Source organism: Drosophila obscura, unplaced genomic scaffold (genome assembly GCF_018151105.1).
Source record: "Drosophila obscura isolate BZ-5 IFL unplaced genomic scaffold, ASM1815110v1 contig_208, whole genome shotgun sequence".
Taxonomy (NCBI): domain Eukaryota; kingdom Metazoa; phylum Arthropoda; class Insecta; order Diptera; family Drosophilidae; genus Drosophila; species Drosophila obscura.
Genome location: NW_024542799.1, coordinates 3,052,813 through 3,073,236, shown reverse-complemented (window position 1 = coordinate 3,073,236; position 20,424 = coordinate 3,052,813). Strand labels below are relative to the sequence as shown.

At 45.8% G+C, this 20,424-nt stretch overlaps 1 protein-coding gene across 1 annotated transcript; it reads right to left on the bottom strand.

The window, feature by feature from the left end:
- Nucleotides 1–4,804: 4,804 nt before the first annotated feature.
- LOC111074755 lies at nucleotides 4,805–19,310 on the bottom strand. Its single transcript, XM_041594154.1, is given in 7 exon segments — nucleotides 4,805–5,751; nucleotides 5,824–6,265; nucleotides 6,330–6,523; nucleotides 6,599–8,995; nucleotides 17,889–18,318; nucleotides 18,320–18,401; nucleotides 19,297–19,310. Coding segments are annotated over 7 exon segments (3,870 nt in total). The 3' UTR covers nucleotides 4,805–5,440.
- Nucleotides 19,311–20,424: the final 1,114 nt, after the last annotated feature.

The window sequence follows — 20,424 nt, the reverse complement described above, 5'->3', positions numbered from 1 at the left end:
ATGACTCTTTTGCGGTAATAAAGCCACACTAAAAGGTCGTGTGATTGATATGTTGTTGGGTTCATTTGAATAGAGACATTTTCGCGCATATTGTGACTTGCTTTAGAATTTCTCTTCTTGTCTCAATGCAAATATCTGCGATGGAAAGCTGCTGACAAATCTGAATGCTAACTACTCCCAAGGGGGCTGCTGTCTGCAGCTGCATCCATGCTGAAGATGCTGTGACCTTTTGTGCCGCATGAAAAGTGAAAATTCGGCACTGCCACAACCACAGCAGTTGACAGTTTAGAAAAGGCAGCCAAGGCCAGCCAGCCAACCAGCCAACCAGCCAACCAGCATTGGAAACTTTTAGAGGCAGACGTGGGCTAAAAGATTGTCGAGAGATTCGTTTGTTTTGTTGCAGGCTTTGTTTTGGGCCCATTATGCTGGCACCCAAGTGGCAGCCAGGAGGCAGGCCCGGCCAGGCCAGGCCAGGCCAGGCATTCAGGCAGCAGTCAAGCCAACAAATAATTGAATGAAATGATGCGCAAAACTTGTGGCACGAACGTGAGGATGCTGCCGTTGTCATAGAGCCAGGCGGCGCGCGCAATGGCTTTAATTTATTTCGCACACCTGCACATAGAAGACCCATCATCAAATGCGCTGCTAATGGAGAAGAAGAAGCGAGAAGGAGACAAGAAACTGGGGGAGAAAGAGGCGCAGCGTGCTTCTGGTTTGTTTGGTGTGCGGCCTTTTGCATATGGCTGGACCAAAAATCTGCGGTCTGTGGCTGGGAAAGTGCTGCGATGCAATACATCAAATTAAGCCAATAAGTCGCCTAGCCACAGGCACAGCCACAGGCGCTTATTTCCCATATTTGTACGAACAAATGGCGGCCATTATTTCGCCAGTTCCCAGGCATCGCGTCGCATCGCATCGCAGCTCAGCAATTTGGCGTGGGTGCCTGCGCCTGTAGAAATTGTAAATTGGCAATGGGAATTGCAATGGGAATTAGCTAAGAGCAGGAGAGTTGCAGTTGCAGATGAAGATGCTGCAGCTGCGCATGCCATTTCTCTCTGCAAATTCTTTGGCCACCTTAATTAAGCTGTAATTTTGCGTGCATTGCTCAGACAAACGAAACGGGGCCAAAGACGAACAGACGAACAAAAAAAAAAAAGAGTAAACCACAAACAAAAATTAAAGAAAACAAATTAAAGCGCAGCAAATGGCAGACAGGCAGGCAGCAACGCAAGAAAGTCGTCGCACAGACAATCTCCAATCGACTGCAGTAAGAGAATCCTACTAAGCAGTCTAAGCAGCCTAACTAAGCAGAACTAGGTGCTAACCGACTAACCTAGTAAGCGAACTCGCTGAACCACTAACCAGAGACGCGTCAGGCCACCACCAAAGCCACCGCAGCCACCGAACCAATCAAGAATCAATATCTACGCGGCAATATGTCGGCGATTGTCATCAAATCCCAAACCAATTTGGAGGGCTGGGCCCTAAACGAAAGACTTAAGACGCAAACTTCAGCGTTTTGGAACCTGGCAACACGCACACACTTACACACACGCCCATAAATAAACACACACGTCTGTCTGCAGGCCTTAAACAGCTCTCGGACTGACACAATTTCCTCGGGCGTAAAGAATAAAAAGAATTCAAATTTTTGGTGCGTCGCTGTGTCGGTCTGTTGAGTGTTTTATTTTTGTTGTATTTGTATTTTTTCCATTTAGAAAGTTGTTTCCATTTCACATATTTGGCTAAAACACACACGCACACATAACAGAAAAAGAAATAAACTTATTTATAAAATTCCAATTTCGATTTTATTCCATTTTCTGCTCTTCGCTTTTGTATTTTTTGTATGATTAATTTATAAATCTGAGAGACTGAACCTCTAGAAATCACCTCCTATTTGATATGCTTTTCTCTTCTCTCTCTCTCTCTCTGCCGCTTTAGACTGCTCCTCTGATCCGCAGTTCTGCTGCTGTTAATTCCTGTTGCAATGCCCAAGAACCACAATTTCCACTCCACTTTAAACAGATAATTTTCACTTTTCTATGGGGCGGTTTGCTCTTCCGTTTCGCTGATTTTGCAGCTTGAATGCCCGATGATTTTTCACACTTTTCACACGCGCCTTAATTAACAGATTTTCTACTTTGCCACACTTCTTGATGGGCTGCTCTCGGCATTCACCTTCGCTTGGGCTGGCCTGCTTTTTCCGCTTGCAATGTCTTAGCGCTTTCAACACTCGCCGCAGACTGATTTGCTGGCTGTGTGCCTCAGCCGCGCCGCGGCTTTCTGCTGCTGCTGCTGCTTCTGCTGCTACTTCTGCTGCCTCATTGCCGATGCTACAGTTGCTGCCTCGCTGCTTCTGCGGCTGCTGCGGCTGCTGCGGCTGCTGCTGGGTATGCTGCCAACTCTGTTAACGTTCTGGACCGGGACGTGTTTTGTGCATTGAAAATGTCTTTCGGCTAATTGCTTTTGTTTCTGCAGGTTCGCAGCAGTTCATTGAACCGTTAGCTGGCTTCAATTTGCATTTTGCAGCCTGCCAATGGGTATTATGCGGAAACCAAACCGATCCATCAGGTATTCGCATCAATAGCCACTTGCCAAGTTCGTGTCTTAAGTCATTTGTTTTTGTGTGCTTTTTTTTTTTGGCGGTCCGTTCGCAGTGGGTCAGGAAGCAAATGGCCGTAAACGGAAGCACGGTAAAATATATTTTATATATTTAAACGGCTTTCTATTGGCTTCATTAGCCATGGCAAAACATTTTGGCCACTTCACGGAGGAGTCCCCTAAACAGCCGGGAGGTCAAGGAAAATTAATTTCACAGGCAACGGTAGGCAGGCAGGCAGGCAGGCAGGTAGGCACTTTCGTTTTCCACAAGCTTATGGCCCTCGGTGGCAGCTTTGGGCAGGCTGTTAGCGTCTCCGCCTCTTGGCCAGCCAACACAGCTTGCACAGTGGCACAAAGCACACGGGAAAACAGTTAAGGAAAATTTCCAAACAAAAGAAATTGAAACAACATTTCACATGGAATCTTATGTTCCACTGTCCACTGCGGCCACTGCGGCTATTGCACTGCGTCTGGTAATGGCCATTCGTCGTTTCGGTGTTGTGCGCCTTTATTGTTATTTCTTCATCATTGGTTAAAATGATTAACTATTCGGCAGCAAAGTGCTGCTGCAGGGCGGGCAGTTCCACTTTCAGTTGCCACTTCGGCAGAGCATTTTCTTCACACTTTCGTTGGTAATCACAGCGCCAAAACGGCTTTGGCTTTGCCTTTTAGCTGGGATTTTCATTTCACACGCGATGCGTTCCACGTTTTAAACGCATTTTATCTTAATGTCCATTTGGAGGCATTACCGCATCGTTGGTCGTGTGCTTTATTGCAGCGTCATCAATCAGTCGTCGACTGGCGGCCGGCCGGCCCCCAAACTGTCGCTTCCAGCTGCAGCACAGCATCCATCCTCACTCACATTTTTGCATATAGGGGGGGATAGATCTTTCCGCTATCGGCCATCAACCAGCCGAGAGGTTGGCCATAAAAACCGCATGCAATTGGCTAATTTGCACATTACACATTACACATTTTTTTATATTTATATTTCCCCTGCTGTAGCTGTTCCGGTTGGGCAGTGGACACACTGACCACACTGACCACCGGACCACTGGCGTTTGCATCTGCAAAGTGGATGACCTCTTTGGTCCATCCGATTGGTGGGAGTTTTGACATTGACAATGATGGGTTTTTGTTTTTCCAATACTTTATGCGTTTTATTTGGTAAAATAAATAAATAAATTAAATAAATATAAATATAAATAAATAAATACCAAATATGGACTAATACAGAGCTGATTATGCGTAAATACACGTTTTAAAGTGGAGCCTATGCACACCTATTCCAGTTTTCCCAGCTCCCACATCAAGGTTTTCTTTCAAACATTTAAATTTGAATAACTTTGATATGGATGAGATATGCTAAAGATGCTGGACAAGCATTTAAGCGGAGAAATACTTGAACAATTTACCAATTTTTTTATCATTCTCCAATAACTCAACCTACAATCATTCATACGGTCAAAGTAGGGTATATTTTCCTAGTAAAATAATAAAACCCAAATGCCCAATAAACTAATAATCCCATTTGAATCGGTTACATTTTGGAAGAGTTTTGCCTGGCTATAAGCTACCAAATATTGATACAAAATGTTTACTTACTCTTTAAATAAACCGCGCACTCTGATGGAATCAGTGAAGCGAACTGGAACTTTCAGTAGAGTTGCCAGATATGTGGACACAGCAGAAAACTTAACAGAGTATAAAAGCCAACACAAAAGTTGCCAGATTTTTGTATAAATATAAAACAGCGCAGCTTCTGTTGTTTAGCTTATTTAATGGCGCCAACGAGAATAATATTATTAAATATTATTGGCCTCTTCAATGCGTTTTAAATACATTTCATTTTCCAATAAATTTTAATTATCTACAATAACTTTGCTTTCGGAATTATCCACAGTTTAAGTGCTTGCCAGTGTTATTTGGGTTTGGCGTATTTCAAACGTTCATGCTAATTGTATAATATTTAATTTAATGTTTCCTTATGTTATGTATTAAAAGAATAGGACGATCCCAATCATATCTTGTGCCATATATGGAAGAAAATTGAGAAAAGCACTAAGCGAATTTTCATATGAGAATCGGAACGGGCTGTACAGATTAATAGGTAATGATATAAGCATGCGGAGATCCGTTTTGCAGTAATCATTCATTTAACAGCAGATAAACATACACATAAAACAACTGGTGTGGTATAATCATAATTATATTTCGTGTTTAATTAATTTATTTGTACAATTCTATAGCTATATATCTAGATCATATCTATATCAATACAATTACATAGTTCCTATGCGATAACGATTAATATTACACAACTGATGGGAGCTCTAAGGTTTTTGTTTTTGTCCTCTCTTGGGGGTGCAGTCTAACGTAAATAACGGTAATAGCTCAACTTGAAGATGGGAATATTTTTAGATACAGACTAGAAGAACTAAGTGACGAATACTCTCGCATTAAACTAGGCATAGGTAGCAGCGCCATTCATTAATTAATCGTAAGGCCTAAAGCATTTAAGCCAACAAATAATAAATATTTACAATGAAAGAAAGAAACTCTCCCTCCGGATGGGGGAATGGGAAATGGGAAATGGAAAAATGGGTCATAAAATATTTAAATATACTCGTAAAATACAAATAATACTGCTCGGACAAGCACGCCAAAAATTAAGAGAATTTCGTTCGAATCGATTACAGAAATTAAAAGTACAGAGAGAGAGAGAGACAGAGATTGGGTTGGCGGTGGACGAGTTGTTCTGGGATGAGTAGATTCGATGGTGGGAATGCAGAATGCGGGTGGGGTGTGGTGGGGGTTGGTGTGGATTCAGTCAGCGTCATATTTCGCATTCAAACTCCGAGATGCGATGGTTGAAGTACACCACACCATGTTCGAGATCCTCACTGAAGCCGCTCACATCCATGTAGTCGGAGGCGGCCGAATCATCGTCGACCCATTTGTGCAGGGATCGTGTGATCTCCAGCCGTGACTGTGCAAACGAGGGTCGCATATGCGGATCCTTGTGCCAGCAGCGAGACATCAAATTGTAGAACTCATGGCGGCTCTCCTTGGGCAGCTCCGGACGCAGTCCTTGTGGCACGCGGCGTATCACCTCGCGGCCCGTTTGCTGTGAGTACGGCGTGGAGCCTGTCAACAAAAAATTCAAAGATTTAGCATTACAAAATTTAAGTGAAAGAAAGACAGAAAGTTCTTTCTTACCCAATGTGGCAATCTCCCAGAGAACAATGCCAAAGGCCCAGATGTCCGTTTCGGTGGTGAACATGTGATACTGCAGACTCTCGGGCGCCATCCAGCGTATGGGCAGCGCATGCCGCTTGCCAATCGTGTCATGGCCATGTGACGACTTCTTCTCGCTGCCATGGGCGTGATGCTCCTTCGAGCAGTGGCCGTGACCGTGGCCGTGACCCTGGCCCTGCTGCGCGCCGAAGGTGTGCTGCCAGTGCTGCAGAATGTAGCGACTGCCAAAGTCAAATTTGAACTTCAGCGCATTGCTGCGCAATATATCGTTGGCCGCATTCTTCTCCTGCTCCTTGCGCATGCGCTCCGCATCCAGATCAATGGACATGCCAAAATCACAGATCTTGCACATGCCATTGTGATCGAGCAGCACATTGCGAGCGGCCAAATCTCGATGAACAATCTGGGCGTGGAGAGAGTTTAGCATTTTGATTTTGTTTTTTAGTTTTACTGGTGATTTTTCTTACCCTTCGCCCTGCTATGTACTCCATGCCACAGGCAATGTCCAGGGCAAAGCCTGCCAGCGTACGCGGGGAGAGCGGAGCCAGACTGCGTCCACCTGGCACTGAGGCAGGCAGGATGTTCGTCGCACTTCGAGCTGCCCTCAAGAGGGACAGAAGACGGCCACGCATCGCATACTCCATGATCAGCATGTGGGGTTCTGCCAAGGGAAGAGAGGACAGAGATTTAATATAAAAATATAAATTTCAGATGGGATGAGAAGGATGATTCTTACCACTCTCAACGCAGGCTCCGAGCAGTGTGACCACATTCTGATGGGAGCCCAGCTTCCGCATTATGTTGGCCTCATCCTTGAGGCTCAGCTGGGCACTGCAGGCGCGTATCGTCTTGACGGCCACAATGCGCGTGGCACCAAAGTGGCCGCTGAGATCGTCCGCCTCCGCCTTCCACACCTGCCCGAAGTTGCCCTCGCCCAGGAGACTCTTCAGGCGAATGTTGCCGCGATCAAAGTCCTGATACTCGCTGGCCAGCGATGTCTTGTCGTCCATTGTGTAGCGATTGTGATTGGCATCCCGCGATGCCTGCGCCATGGGCATGGTCTGGTGATGATGCTGGTGTTGTTGCTGCTGTTGTTGCTGCTGTTGCTGCTGTTGATGATGGTGATCCACCTCATCCTCGTCCTCGTCCAGCTGGTACTTGGAGTCGACCTTCTTCACCGGACTGATGGGCTGCTGGTCCGTGATGCACACATCAAAGACTTCGCCATGCTTCTTGGCCCTGCGACGCACCACATAGTTGCGCACCAGATAGAGAATGATGGCGGCCAGCGGTATGACGCCCACGGCCACCAGCACCAAGGTCACGAGATTCATTCGCCGCAGCTCCAGATCCACATCCCGCTCGTTGGCAATCAAAATCGTGGAGCTAATGTCCAGCGGCGGCGTGGCAGAGGATGAGGATTCCACCACGCCAATGTAGACATCAGCGGGTGGTGCAGCAGCAGCAGCAGCAGCTGGCGGGGCTGCTTGTGTGGTGCTGCTGCTGGTGGTTCGGGGATGCACTGTGGATCGCACTGAGGTCAGCACTGTGGTGCGCAGTATCCTCGAGCTGGAGTCGGTGGTGTGCGACAGCTGTGTGTGGGTGGTGCGCGGCGTGGCGCCACAGTCGGAGGTGTTGTTGCAGAATATAATCAGATTGTTCTGATCCTCGATGTTGATCTCTTGGGTTAGCGCTGGACCCAGGGCGCGTATCAGCTCCGTGTCCTTCTCGATGATGCTCTTTCGCTTCGGGGTGGTTGGAATGACAGAACGGATGGTTGTGGTGCTGGTTGTTGTACTTTTTTCTGTGGTTGCGCTTGGAGATTTTGTGGTTGTTCTCCTGGTGGTGCTGCTGCTAATTGGTGCTTGGGTGGTTGTTGTGCTCGTGGTGCTCGTTTTTGTGGGCTTCGCTGTTGTTGGGCTGCTTGTGCTGCTGGTTGTGGCCTCTGTCTGTAGTTCTGCCTGCCCCAATGTTGTATCCTCCTCCGCACTCAGCACTGTGATGATGAGCGGCGTGGAGGAAGAAGGGTGCGGCGGTGCCTTGGGCCCCACCACCCGACGCACCATCACAGGTGCCTTGGCCAGCTCCGTTTCGGTCTGCAGTCCCGCTGTGGGTCGACCCGAGCCCACATATCGCGTGCGGCTGCTCACTGGCGTTGCAATCACAGCGGTGGATGGCGGTGGTGGGGGGTCAGCTGGGGCTATGCCTCGTTCCCGCATGTGATATTTGTAGCGGCTGCGACTGCGCTCCACAGCGGTCAGGGGACGTCGCGTGGAGACTGTGGGTCTGCTGGCAGTGGCAGCCAACGGCATGGATGTGCTGCTCGCTGTCAGCGTGGCGCTGGGGGTGCTCTGCGCCACTGAAACTTCCAGCACACGCGGATGCTCGTCATCCCCTTCGGCTGCCTTGATGGTCAGGCCAGCGGGTCTAATTGGCGGCAGTTTGGCACCGAAATAAACGTACGGCTTCAGCTCGTCATCTTCCTCATCTTCGTCCTGCTCCTGCTCCTGCTGCTGCTGCTCCATGGATGTGGACGTGGCCTTGCCACGCAAAGCCTTGCCCACCACGGGAGACTTGGTGCCATCCGCAATGTGGTTCAGCGTGTCGTTCTGCTCCTTGGCCACCACAAAGAGGCCGTGGGAGGACTCATCGCTGAAGAGGATCTCGTTGGTGTCGCGATCCCCGGCGCCACCTGACGCCGCTCCACCGCCACCCACTTTCGTGTGGGATCCCTTGGGCACTGCGGAACTGTTGCCGCCCGATCGCTGCTCCATGGTGCCCGCCATGGCCATGCGGGTGAAGTTGGCGCACTGCCGCATGCAGCTGGCGGTGGTGCGGCGCGTAAAGTTCTTGGTGCAATTCCTGATGCACACGGACCGCGGATCGCTCGGCGACTTTGAGGTGCTCTCCACCGCAGCAGCAGCCGCCGCCGCCCCGGCTTGCGATATTCCACTGCGTCCCGTGGTGCCGCCGATGCGGCTGCGGAAGCCACCGCGATGCAGCGCCGTACGCCTCGCGGCCAGCACATTCATCAGCTTGCGCTCCCGATCCTGCGCCGAGTTGAGGGGCGGCGCAATCGATGGCCGACTAGCACCCGAGGGTCGATAGGTGGTCGGCTTATCGCCGACAGCATCTGCAAAGGAGGAGGAGGGGAGAGGCGAGATATGAGTGCGATGTATGCATAAATTTCCATTCTCGACGCCAGATCGTGACAAAATATTGGAAAAACAATCTCCCGAGACTGCGACTAAAACAACAACAGAGCACGAAACTCGTTTGGAATGCGATCTTTTGGCTATGGCTATGGCTATGGCTATGGCTATGGGTAAAGGTAAAGGCCTCGTCATCATCCCACAGCAGCAGCATCTCGGCATCTGTTTGGGGGTATCATCAGCCATCAGCAGCAGCTCGTGAACATCTTTGGGGCCACTCTTTGGGCGCACCATTAATCATCTTGTTTCAAATGTTTCTTAGCCTAGAAACTGCTACAAACTGGTCCAAGTAAGCCCACCCCCCTACCCGCGTCGCGAACTGTGGATGCAGCCCACTAATTAGTTGTGGCTGGCTGATGGCCTGATGGCCTCACGGCTGGCAGGCACACAATTTGTGTTCTAGGCGCCTCGGGGCAGGCAGCTGGCCATTCTCGCTGAATTGAGCAATGGGCCTAATTCCATTGACTGCCGCTTGGCTGCCTCACTGCCTCACTGCCTCATTGCCTGACCCATGAATCAGTTGCAAACAAATACAAGCAGGCCGAGACTCGCAGAGGCTTGCACAATTGTTTAATTTTCACGTTGCCAAAAACAATTCCAAACAGAAAACACGGTTGTCGCTGTCGCTGCTGCTTTTCACAAACATTTAGTTCATTGGCTTGCAGTTTGGGCCAAGGTTACGTGGCTGACTGGCATCTCAAGCGCGGCAACAGCAACGCAACGCAACAACGGCGTCTAGAACAAGTTGCAGATGCCTCCGCTGCTGCTGCTGCTGCTGCTGCTGCCGTATTTTGGCCACTTGTTGCTTTTTTGACTGAATAACTAACTGACTTCTCCCGCCACCAGCACCAGCACGGAGCCATTGAGCGATTTGTCTTTGTTTTGGCCAAGTTGTTTTGCCGTTTGCTGTGTTTCTATTTACCATAAGCTTTTCGTATTCGTTTATTTTCCATATTGTACAACACTGTGCGCCCCATTTCGGCGTCTCGTCACGTTGCCTGCCTTCAATGAAACGACAGGCAGCCCGCACGCCGTCCAACGGTTGCCATTTTCAGCCGCACTCACAGACAGTGCTGCGACTAGGCTATGGCGATGGCGATGGCTATGGCTTTGTACACTGTCTAAAGGTAACTCAACTAAAGGGCGCAATAGGGAGTGGGGACTGTCCACGGAAATCTCTATCAAAACTTGTAGCTAAAAAAGTTACACCAAAGCCCTGCCATCAGGCAATCCCTTTGTTGTCTCTCCAGCAAAGAGTATTTCCCAGTCGATGTGTTAACTTTTTGGTTTCTGCCTGCTTATCGTATTGGGAACTATGGCCTGGCCTGGTCTGGCCTGGCCATACCGTGGCCTGTGCGACTTCTTGGCATTAGCCATGCTGCTGCTTCTGCTGCTGCTGCTGCTTGTTGCTGCTGTTGCTGTGGCCATCGTCTCTCCATGCCGCCGCAGTCGCTTTGGCATGCGTTGTGGAATTTTAATTTGATTTTGGTCATATATACACCACGACTTTTGTCGGCTGCCGGGACAGAGACTCAGCCTTAGTTCAGGCCAAGCTGAGCGAAGCGAAACGAAAACCAAAACGAAAACCCCAACGAACCAAAGCCAACTGGCCAACAGAAACAGTTTGTTCTCCTACTCCAACTCCTCCTGCTCGCTCCTCTCGCTCCACTTTTGGGGTGGCATTGCGATCTTCCAAAAAGCAACAACCAGAGGGCAGATTTTGGAGATTTGGTTCGGTTCGGTTCGGTGTTTAATTCTAATCTTTCTGTTTAAAAGTGCTTACATAATGCCCCAAAATTGTGCAGCTTTTGGGCAGGTGATTAATCGCTGACTGTGTGAGAGCGAGAGAGAGAGAGAGAGAACAAGTAGCCAAACGGATGCGACGGCATGACTAATGCCCAGGCAGCTGTTGCTTCTACATTTTTTGTTTGTTGTATGTACTGTGAAATTCGGTATCGAACTGTGGCCCCCCGCCCAACCACAGACAGTGGCAGTGCCAGAAGCAGAGACAATGGCGTAGACGGAGACTCCACCCCTGCCCAACAATTCTGTTCAAAAAGCCAAGTTTATTTGGCAGCTAATGAGGCATCACTGCGGCCAGCGCACAATGCCCCATCAAGGTAGCCGCCAGAGCAGCAGCAGCAGCGGCAGCGTCTGCCACTCCTCCTCCTCCTCCCCTTAATTGCACAAAGCCATAGATAATGTCCGAATGGATCACAGAAATAAACTAAAAGTATGGGTATGAGTAGGGGTACGAGCATGGGTATGGGTATGGGTATGGGTATGGGTTTGGGTATGGGTATTAGCGCTTGAATGAATCGCATGTCTTGGGCTTTTGTTTAGAACTTTTAATTAAAAATAAATTACTGACACGAGTGGGCAGCACTGACAGTGGCAGATAGAGACGCAGCTGACTTTGCAGTTTGTTTTATTGCTAATTGACAAGCAAAAACACACACACGCACACATGCGCATACACAGTGTAGTGTACTACACCCTCATAGATACACACACATACCCTATCATTCTATTAGAGATACAAACTGCACTGTGTTGATTGGTGTGTACCTACTGCCGCTGACAGCTGTGTTTGATTCGATTGTCTAAACTTATTTAATGGTGTCACACACTCGACTTGAAAAGTTATGAAATATCCATTGAATGAGCGGAAAATACATAACAAAATAATCATATGGCAGCCAGGCAGGCAGCACGGGCCTGGGCCTCTGGGTCTGTGTCTGTGACACAAATGTCAATCATACGCAACGTTGCACAGGCCGCCAAAAAAAAAAAAAAAAACAAACACAAAACAAAAAGCAAATTGACAGCGAAAATTTCGAAATTTCCGTGCAAATATAAAGAATGGAAATCATTAAATGCAGTTCAAATAAAGTAAAAGAACATTCAAATGTTTTGTAAATGAAGAAATAAATCAAATCTATGGATTAAACTTCCATTTCAAAGGCAGACAAATGGCTTAAATTATAGCCTGTTATGGCATCCAATTAGTTAACAAAACGCCAAGTCGCGTATCTGCTTATTAGAGTCACTTTTGGATATGGTTTACTGCTATCAAACTGCTGGCAGCTGTGGGGCAGGAAGTCGGCCAGTTATCTAATGGAAATCGGTATGAAAATTCACTTAGTGTTTTAGTGTTGTTTTTCATTCGAGCTATAAAAGGAAGCCAATGGTGGCATAAAATCGAAATAAAGATCCCGTCAATCAATTGATTTTCAGTTAACAAAAATCGAAATGGTTATGGATCTGTGGCAACAATCGAATGGTTGCCCCTGTGTTATCGTTTAGCCATCGAGCTGGTTAACTAGCAATTAATCGAGTCATGAAAGGCAAAGACTCGGCATAGCCAACACTTGAATCTTACAGTGGCGAAACGCACTGTTTAACTGGTGACCTTGAAGCAACTCTTTCTCTCTCTCTCTCTCTCTCGCTCTCTCTGTTTGGTTTGTTTCCTGGCCAACGAAAGAAAGTAATCCAAGCACTCAAAGAAATGCAAATCCAATCGCTGAAAACTTTCATTAATTCGTTGGCACTAATTCCCGCGGGCCGCGGCACAGCCTCACTTTTGCTTTTTGGTTTGCACACACACACACACACACAGGCAGATACAAGTGCATACACACACAGATACTGCTGCAGACACAGCTCATAAATACAATTTTTTAAATGCCGCCTTGGCAGCAACAAAAACTTTCTCCGCTTTCGTTGCATTATTTCTTGGCTGCTTTTTCTCTCGCTTTCGTTTGCTGCGCTGCAGTGCTGCACCCTATCCGATCGGATCGCACATCCTATCCCCCATGCCATGCCATACCATACCGTTCAGACATCCCCCACTGGCCCACGTTTCATGGCTAAAACGTGTTTTGGTCATTTTGTTTGTTCGCAAAACAGCCAGAGGCAGTGGCAGTGGCAGAGGCAGAGAGGCACAGCCATGCAAGACATGTCTTGGCCAGTCCGAGAGAGCCGCCAATCGAAAGCATTTCTAATGTGAAATCGAAGCATGCAACGCAAAAACAGCAAACGGCAAACGGAAAATGCCAAAAATCGAATGCCTACGATGCCAGCGACCATAACGAGAGAAAGATTCCGCCTAGCGGGGGTGTATGCGATACGAGGGAGTGGCCAGGTAAATCAGCGGTGCCAGTAGTCCGGTTCAAGCAGGCGACATTTTACCCATAGATGGAGCCAATGCTTCGGGGCAACTCCATCTGCAGCGCTGCAACTCAGCCACTCTTGTGGGTGCCGCCAGAGACGAATGCAGGAAGTGCATTGCGATACCAGAGACGACAACGACGTGAGAAAGCCAAAAGAAATGGCAAAGGTACTGCCAACAGTTAAAGGAAAAGTCAAGGAAAAGCCATGCCATGGCAAAAGCCATCGCGGATGTCAATGCGGAAATGCAGCTAAAAGCTGAAGTTGTCGTGAAATGCCTCTAAATGAATCGTTTTGCTTTTGGCTCTGGCTCTGGCACTGGCACTGGCACTTTGAGTCTTTTAGTTGAAGTTTTCGTTTGAGTTTTAGTTTTACTTTTAGTTTCAGTTTCCGTGATGGTGCTGTTAACCCTTGGCTGACAAACTGCTGACGCCCCAAAACAGATAAAACAGCACTCAACGCTGGCGCCAAATTGTAGGGGAAGCCTCCCGTCTGACCTTTTAATGGCGCAATTACGTAGACCGATTTCCACCTTGTGGCAGGCCCTCACAAAAGATTTATATATAGAAACACATATATATATGTATGTATATATGGATGAATACCTCTTCTCAATCGTATACATATGTATGTTAAATGTTGGATAATTGCTAAGGTTTGTTTTTTGTTCGTTAGTTTGTTTTTCCTCCTGCGCTTTTTTGTGTGTGTGTGTTTTTTTTTTTTTGCTGCCATTGTGCGCGGCTTCCGTTTTTTTGTGCCTCTCTGCCTGGAAAACTTTTCAATACTCGTCGTTCCCCCACGCAGAGTAGCTGTGCATTGAGGCGTTGCAAATGGCTGTGGGGCGTGGCACATGTTCATCATCATCAGAGGCAGCGGCAGCGGCAGTGCCAGAGCCCAGAGGCAGCTACCAGATACCCAGCAAAGTCTCTCATCAGCGCCAGCTTTTTTTTTTACGCAATGCACTGCGATCTTCTCTGCCCCTCTGCGCACCCTTCTCCATCATTAGTTTCGGCCACTTTCTTTTGTCCCAACGGATTTTTAATTAAGTCCCCCACTAAATCATCTTCGTTGCGTAACCCCCGTAAACCTGTAAACCATTCCCCCACCCCAACCCCCCCACACAGTTGTGGGTCAGCATTTGGATTATTAATCACGCAAGAAACACAACAAACATTAAGAAAGGGGAAATTAGCCAAATGATGGAACTGCTGGAGCACCTCCCCAGGCCCCCAAAAAAGGGTTCATTAAACCGCCACAAACGAACAGCAGCAAAAAGCAAAATTTTTCGCAACGAAAGTTAATGAAAAAGAAATTATAAACATTTTATATATAAAAAAAAAAACCAAAAACTAAAAGCCAAATTGAAATTCACCGCGACCACCGCGAAACACACAAATTGCGCATTTTATTTCCTTTTCCTAGCGCCAAAAACAGCACTTAAAAAACTTAAAAAACTCAACCACAACTAGCAATGCGAATGGGAATGGAAATGAGGTCTTCAAATTAAATTCAGTTCAAAAATAAAAAAAAATGAAAAAGAAATGTTAATGTGTAGGAAATAAAGTGAAAATTGGTTGATTATAATATGAATAATTTTGTTTTTAATATATAATATTTACTATATGTGATATTTGGCGAAATAATTTGATTCAATTCGAATTTGGAGTTTTTAGAGCGTGAAAAATTTGAGGAAACTGTACTAACATTGGGGGATTCCCTGTGTCCTTCAGCAAATTAGAGTAAACCAATTTAAATATAGATAAATCGAATCATCTAATGGGAGAGCCTGGCTGCTATCTGGTATATAAAATCATTTTTCATGATGCTCAGTTTTTGGTTTTCCCATATCTTTAAAATTGTAAACTCCTTAAGTACCGCGTAGAAAAATCTCTTGTACAAATGCAACATATTCAAACATCGATTTATTTTATCTGTTTTTATTTTTTATTTGTTCTTCCAATTCTTATTTTTCCCATTTATCTTTTTCGAAATGTTTAAACAAAACTTTACATAATTATATGTAAATAATTCTTGGCCTTGCCATCCGAACACCGACTCGACTCCAACGATTAGTTCCGTGATGAAGATCTATTATAAAAAAAAAATGAACCTACAGCCGTAAGCCGTGTAGCTATGTTTACACATGTGCGGCTCCAGAGGCCCCATCAAATAATGAACAGGGCAAATATTTTGATTGAATATTTGTTATTACGAGTACATATCGAGAGCAGGGCAGCGAGCAGAGAGTCAAAGCAAAATCCCAAAATCAAAGTACGTAATACGGTAGGGCCAAAAATATTTAAACAGTTTTCGGTCGATGTGTTGCCCCCTCTGGCAACAATGATTCAACTGATTTTCCTTTTATGCCTCCTCCATCCATCCATCCATCCATCTCTTACCATTTCCCACATCGAATGCACGCCCCCATATTGCGTATACGCCCTGGTCTCAGTGGCAGCTGCAGAAGACGCTGCCTGAATGCACTTGGCTGCCTGGCTGACTGGCTGGCTGACTGGTTGGTTGTGCGGTTTTACCTGACTTGGCCGACTCTTTGTTGACTTTTTAGATTTGCTCTTTGCGCTCTTCTTCTGCTCGAAAGCCGCCTGCTAAATGAGTGGGATTACGCAATGGACGCACATGAGGGGTCTCTCCAAAAGCGAAGAAAAAAAGAAACAGGTAAACGTAATGAGCACACCAGCACCAGCCGAAACACTAGAGGCGGCCAAAACCACACCAATATTGATATTTTTCGGCTGAGGATTTCTTTTTTTTTCTCAAGTATTCGGGGCGACTCTCGAGTGTCCGGCAACGACACCTACAACTTGCAAGGCGATACGAAAATTGCATTTCGTAAGAGCCAGCCAGATAGTCCAAAGAAACCGAAAAAGATACAACCAAAAATATGCCCATTCATCGCACATTTTTAATGTGCATAAATTAAAAATAATCAAAATGCATTAACATTTGTTTAGTTAGCTCAGGGCACGGCCAAGACCCCATGCTCCATGCTCCATGCCCCATGCCCATCGCAGAGCTCCCAAAGTGTTTATGTAATCCCTTTGCACTGACGTCTGGTGTTTTGGGGTCTACTGGGGTCAGGCCATCAAAACAACACAGAGGAAGAAAACTATACAAAAATGTATACATAAAAAAAGGTTCATGAATAAAGATGGGGCAGATGGGGACGCCCTTTTCGTGTCAACACTTTGCCACCAACAAAATCTGTGATCTGTGATATGAAAATTGAGGGATTAGCTACCCTTGGACCTCGTACTCGTACTCGCACTCTTACACTCCAGTCTAGGCCTAACACTCGAGGGAGCTGCTCAATTGAATTCCAATTCGTAAAAACTCAATTTCCATTTCCATTTCAAATGCAAAAGATTGACCATCGACCATCGACGAGACGCCCACGAGAGACCATTTTTGAACTTAATTGTTTATGAAAATACTTAATTGAAATAACAATTGCTTTAAGCATTCACAAGTGTGAGGCAGCCACGAACAAAAGAGCTCGTCTAATCAATCTCCACACACACTTGCAACACACCATTTTTATTTTTATTTGTATTTTTAACGAGTGCCAGTACGGGCACGGGTACGGGTATGGGTACGGGTATATGAAAGGAAGGCTATCTTCACCTCGACATTTGCCCTTGCAGAACAGTTTCATATTTTCGATCGGTTGCAACCTGTGGATGGGTTCGCTTTATTTTTGTGGGTTTATCGCTAAAGTTGTATCTTAATTCAATATATAGGCACTCGTATTTTGAGATTGAGGGAAGGTTGCAGATAATTAACATGTCTGATAAGTAGTTTGAAAGTAGTGTCATTTGTTACCCCTCACAACAATTTGCACTTTTTTCTTTCCAGCTTGGTAAAAATAATCAAAGTTATTAACGTAAAGGAAGCCCCCTTATATGGATTCCCATTTATTATTTCAGCAATATTATTAATCCTTACAACCGGCTCCTTTTTGTCTGATCAACAATCTTTTGCTTAGAAACAAATATATCTTTGCAGTTGATGTAAGCAAAGATTATTTTTTAAGTAATTCCGCTTTTTATTTTTCTTTTTTAGAGTTTAAAATCTTTTATTTAATATATTTTAAATTTATAGTGAAAACCCATTTAACTGATCTTAATTTTATAAAGGTTCTGCTACGAAAAGCATTTTCCCCTAAAGCATTTTCCTTCAGTCTCCGCTACACACTCCGCTTTAGCTTCTACTCGAATGCCATAAACCATTCCAGACAATCCCATAAAACCATTTCCTTTCTCTGCCGCAGATGACAAACATTTTCTGGCCCACTTGAAATGCAAAAGATTGCCCAATGCTGATGTGGTTGCGCCTCTTCTTCGGGCCACATTTGGCCTGGCCGACCGACTGCCCGGCTGGATGGCTGGCCAATTGTTTTTTGTTGGCCAGCAACCTGAATGTTTCTTGTGTTGCCGTTGCACCGGCGATTGTTGCTTCGTCTGCTGGCAGTTGGTAAATAATTGGCATAGATTTATTTTGGCTAGTTGGCAATTTTTTTTTGCCCGTGAGTGAATTGGAACCGGGGTTTGGGGGTTGGGTGTTCGGTGTATGGTGTGGCCCGTATGTACGGGTAATATATGCTGTAAGTATGGCTGGAAAACTTACCCACATCGCTGGGGCTTAAAATTTCCGCTGAATTTCGGCTTTCCCCGTCACCGACGGCGGCTGTTGCTGCTGCTGCTGTCGCATTTTGTTGCACTCCCAGTTGAAGTTGCCTAGGCTCTCTGCCTCCCTCTGCTCCCGCTACCGCTCCCGCTGCCACTGCCACTGCTGGCTGTCTAATTGCACCATTTGTTGCATTCGTCTGCGTTTCACTTACTGTCGTCGTCGATGTTGCTGCTGCTGCCTCAGCCACCAACAATGCCACCAAAAACAACAACCAGCAACAGCAAAATGATTCATTGCTTCGATGAATTTTCATCGTAAGCCAAGCATACAAATAAATATCCCAAAATTATAGTTGGCTTTTGCTTTTGCTCTGCTTTGCTGTTTTGCTGTTTGCTGTGTGTGTTTCGTTGATTGTTTTCTCTGCTTGCTGATTTTCTATCTGGTTTTCTATTGTTCGTTTTGCACACACACAAATACACACACGCGGGTTTTCCAATTTTCCACAATTGTCTTGTAGAATGGAGCTGCTCCTCCTCCGCCTCCTACTCCGCTGCTCAGCTTCTCCCCTTTCTCTGCTGTTGCAGTTGCTGCTGCTGATGTTGCCGATGTTGCCGATGCTGTTGCTGCTGCTGTTGCGTGCAATAATTCAAGTCGTGCTGTCGACTTATCTGTGCTGCTGCTTTGGGAAATCGTACGCCTGGCCGTTGCTGCTGCGGAAGAGAAGAGAAGAGACGAGAAGAGAGAGAGAGAGAGATCGGAGTACATTAGTGAAATGTCGCTTATTGGTACACAAATAGTTGAAAAGGAATGAGAGGGAAATCAGTGGAATAGAAAATCTATTTTATGCAGGAAGCTAAGCGGCTATATACAGTGCGTTACAGAACTATAAATGTGGTTTTTAATGTACTAAAAATTAGGTAGATATTTGAATTGAAACAGTGTTGGAATGACTCATTAAATGAACATTTATTCACGTACTTTAAATGTTGTAAATTAATGAACAAATTTGGAATCATTTTCCCCAAATAATAAATCGCAACAACTAAGAAAGTCAATGTTAATATATTTATGTCACTTTCAGTCAGCGAACGAGCATAGAATTATCATTAGCATAAATGATCTAACGTCTATCGCACAATTGCAATCATCAGTCAATGAAAAACATTAGAAATATCGCAACAATTTGATTATCTATTTAATTATCACATTATTCAATCAATTGCCAGAGTTATACAAGTTATCCAATTGTGTAATTTTCACGCTTCTACATTACAGTAAATTGCCTGGGGTTTTTTCCCCTTATGGTATTGAAACGCACCTTAAAAGATTGGCCACTTAGGGTCAGATTTATGTTGCTTAGATGTACACACATATTTGTACAACATACAAGCCAGAGATAACCCACAGCACAGCAGCCATCACTATACAGAGCTCTATAAGCCGCTTGGCACCGACTGACGGACCGACGGACTGACACGCGGCCATCACAGGGGCAGTCAAGCCAACCCAAGCCAAGCCAAGCCAACCATCAATTATAATTCGCGGTAAGTAAGAGTGATAACTGAGGTCGCCGATCCGATCCATGCCTGATCCAAAGTAACAGCCGCCTGTACAGGCCAGCGGTTCAATAAAATCCCAAAGCCAAAGCCGAGGCGGCACGCATACGCCCTGTTGTACATACACACGAGGTTTGACAGTATTTTCAGCTTTTTGTTATTTCGCTGCGTCGTCGTTAGACCATTAAAACATAAGCAACTATGTATGAATTTTTTATGGCAATGTGTGTCATTGCCTGTTGGGGAATCAATTAAAACACATCGTCGTCGCAAAGGAGAAGCCCAAGTGTTTTGGGGGCCTTTTTTTTTGGCTTGTTTGCAGCGCGGCTTGCGCAAAATTACGTTGAAAATTTCACTCGATTTGGTATGCGGCATAAATGGCACTGGCTACTGGAGAAGAGAAGACTCCGCCATTCAGTGGGTGCGGCCAGGTGATTTTGCGTAATGTTTGAAAGAAAGAAAACCACAAACAAGACCATAGTGAGGGTCAGCGTTTAGTCAGCATTTTCTATTCTATTCTTTGTCATGCTGATGAGCAACACGCAGCGCCAGACAAAGTCCCAAGTCGTAGTTATTTCTATTCTTTTACATCCAAAGAACCTTTCTCGCTGATGAGCAAAAGCGTAGAAACCAAAGTTCAATGCACGTTTTAGCCATAGCCGAATGTCTTGCCAGTTCTTTGCTGCCTTTGGCAGTTCCCATGATTAATTGAGGCAAGCAGGATGCTATGGCTATGGCTATGGCTGTGTAACAAAAGTCGAATAGAAAGAAATTTGCATGAGAGATTATGATGATGGGGTTATGATGATGATCAAAGAACAGTCGCAAAAAGACACGATAACCATTTTTTAAATTATATATTTCTCGTTATTCTAGCTATAATTTTGCCTGGCGGCTCATTAAGTTCGCTCCCAGTTTAATTATAAGAAATGCCATTGACTCGCTCGTTCTCGGTTTCTCTTTATATGATTATATAC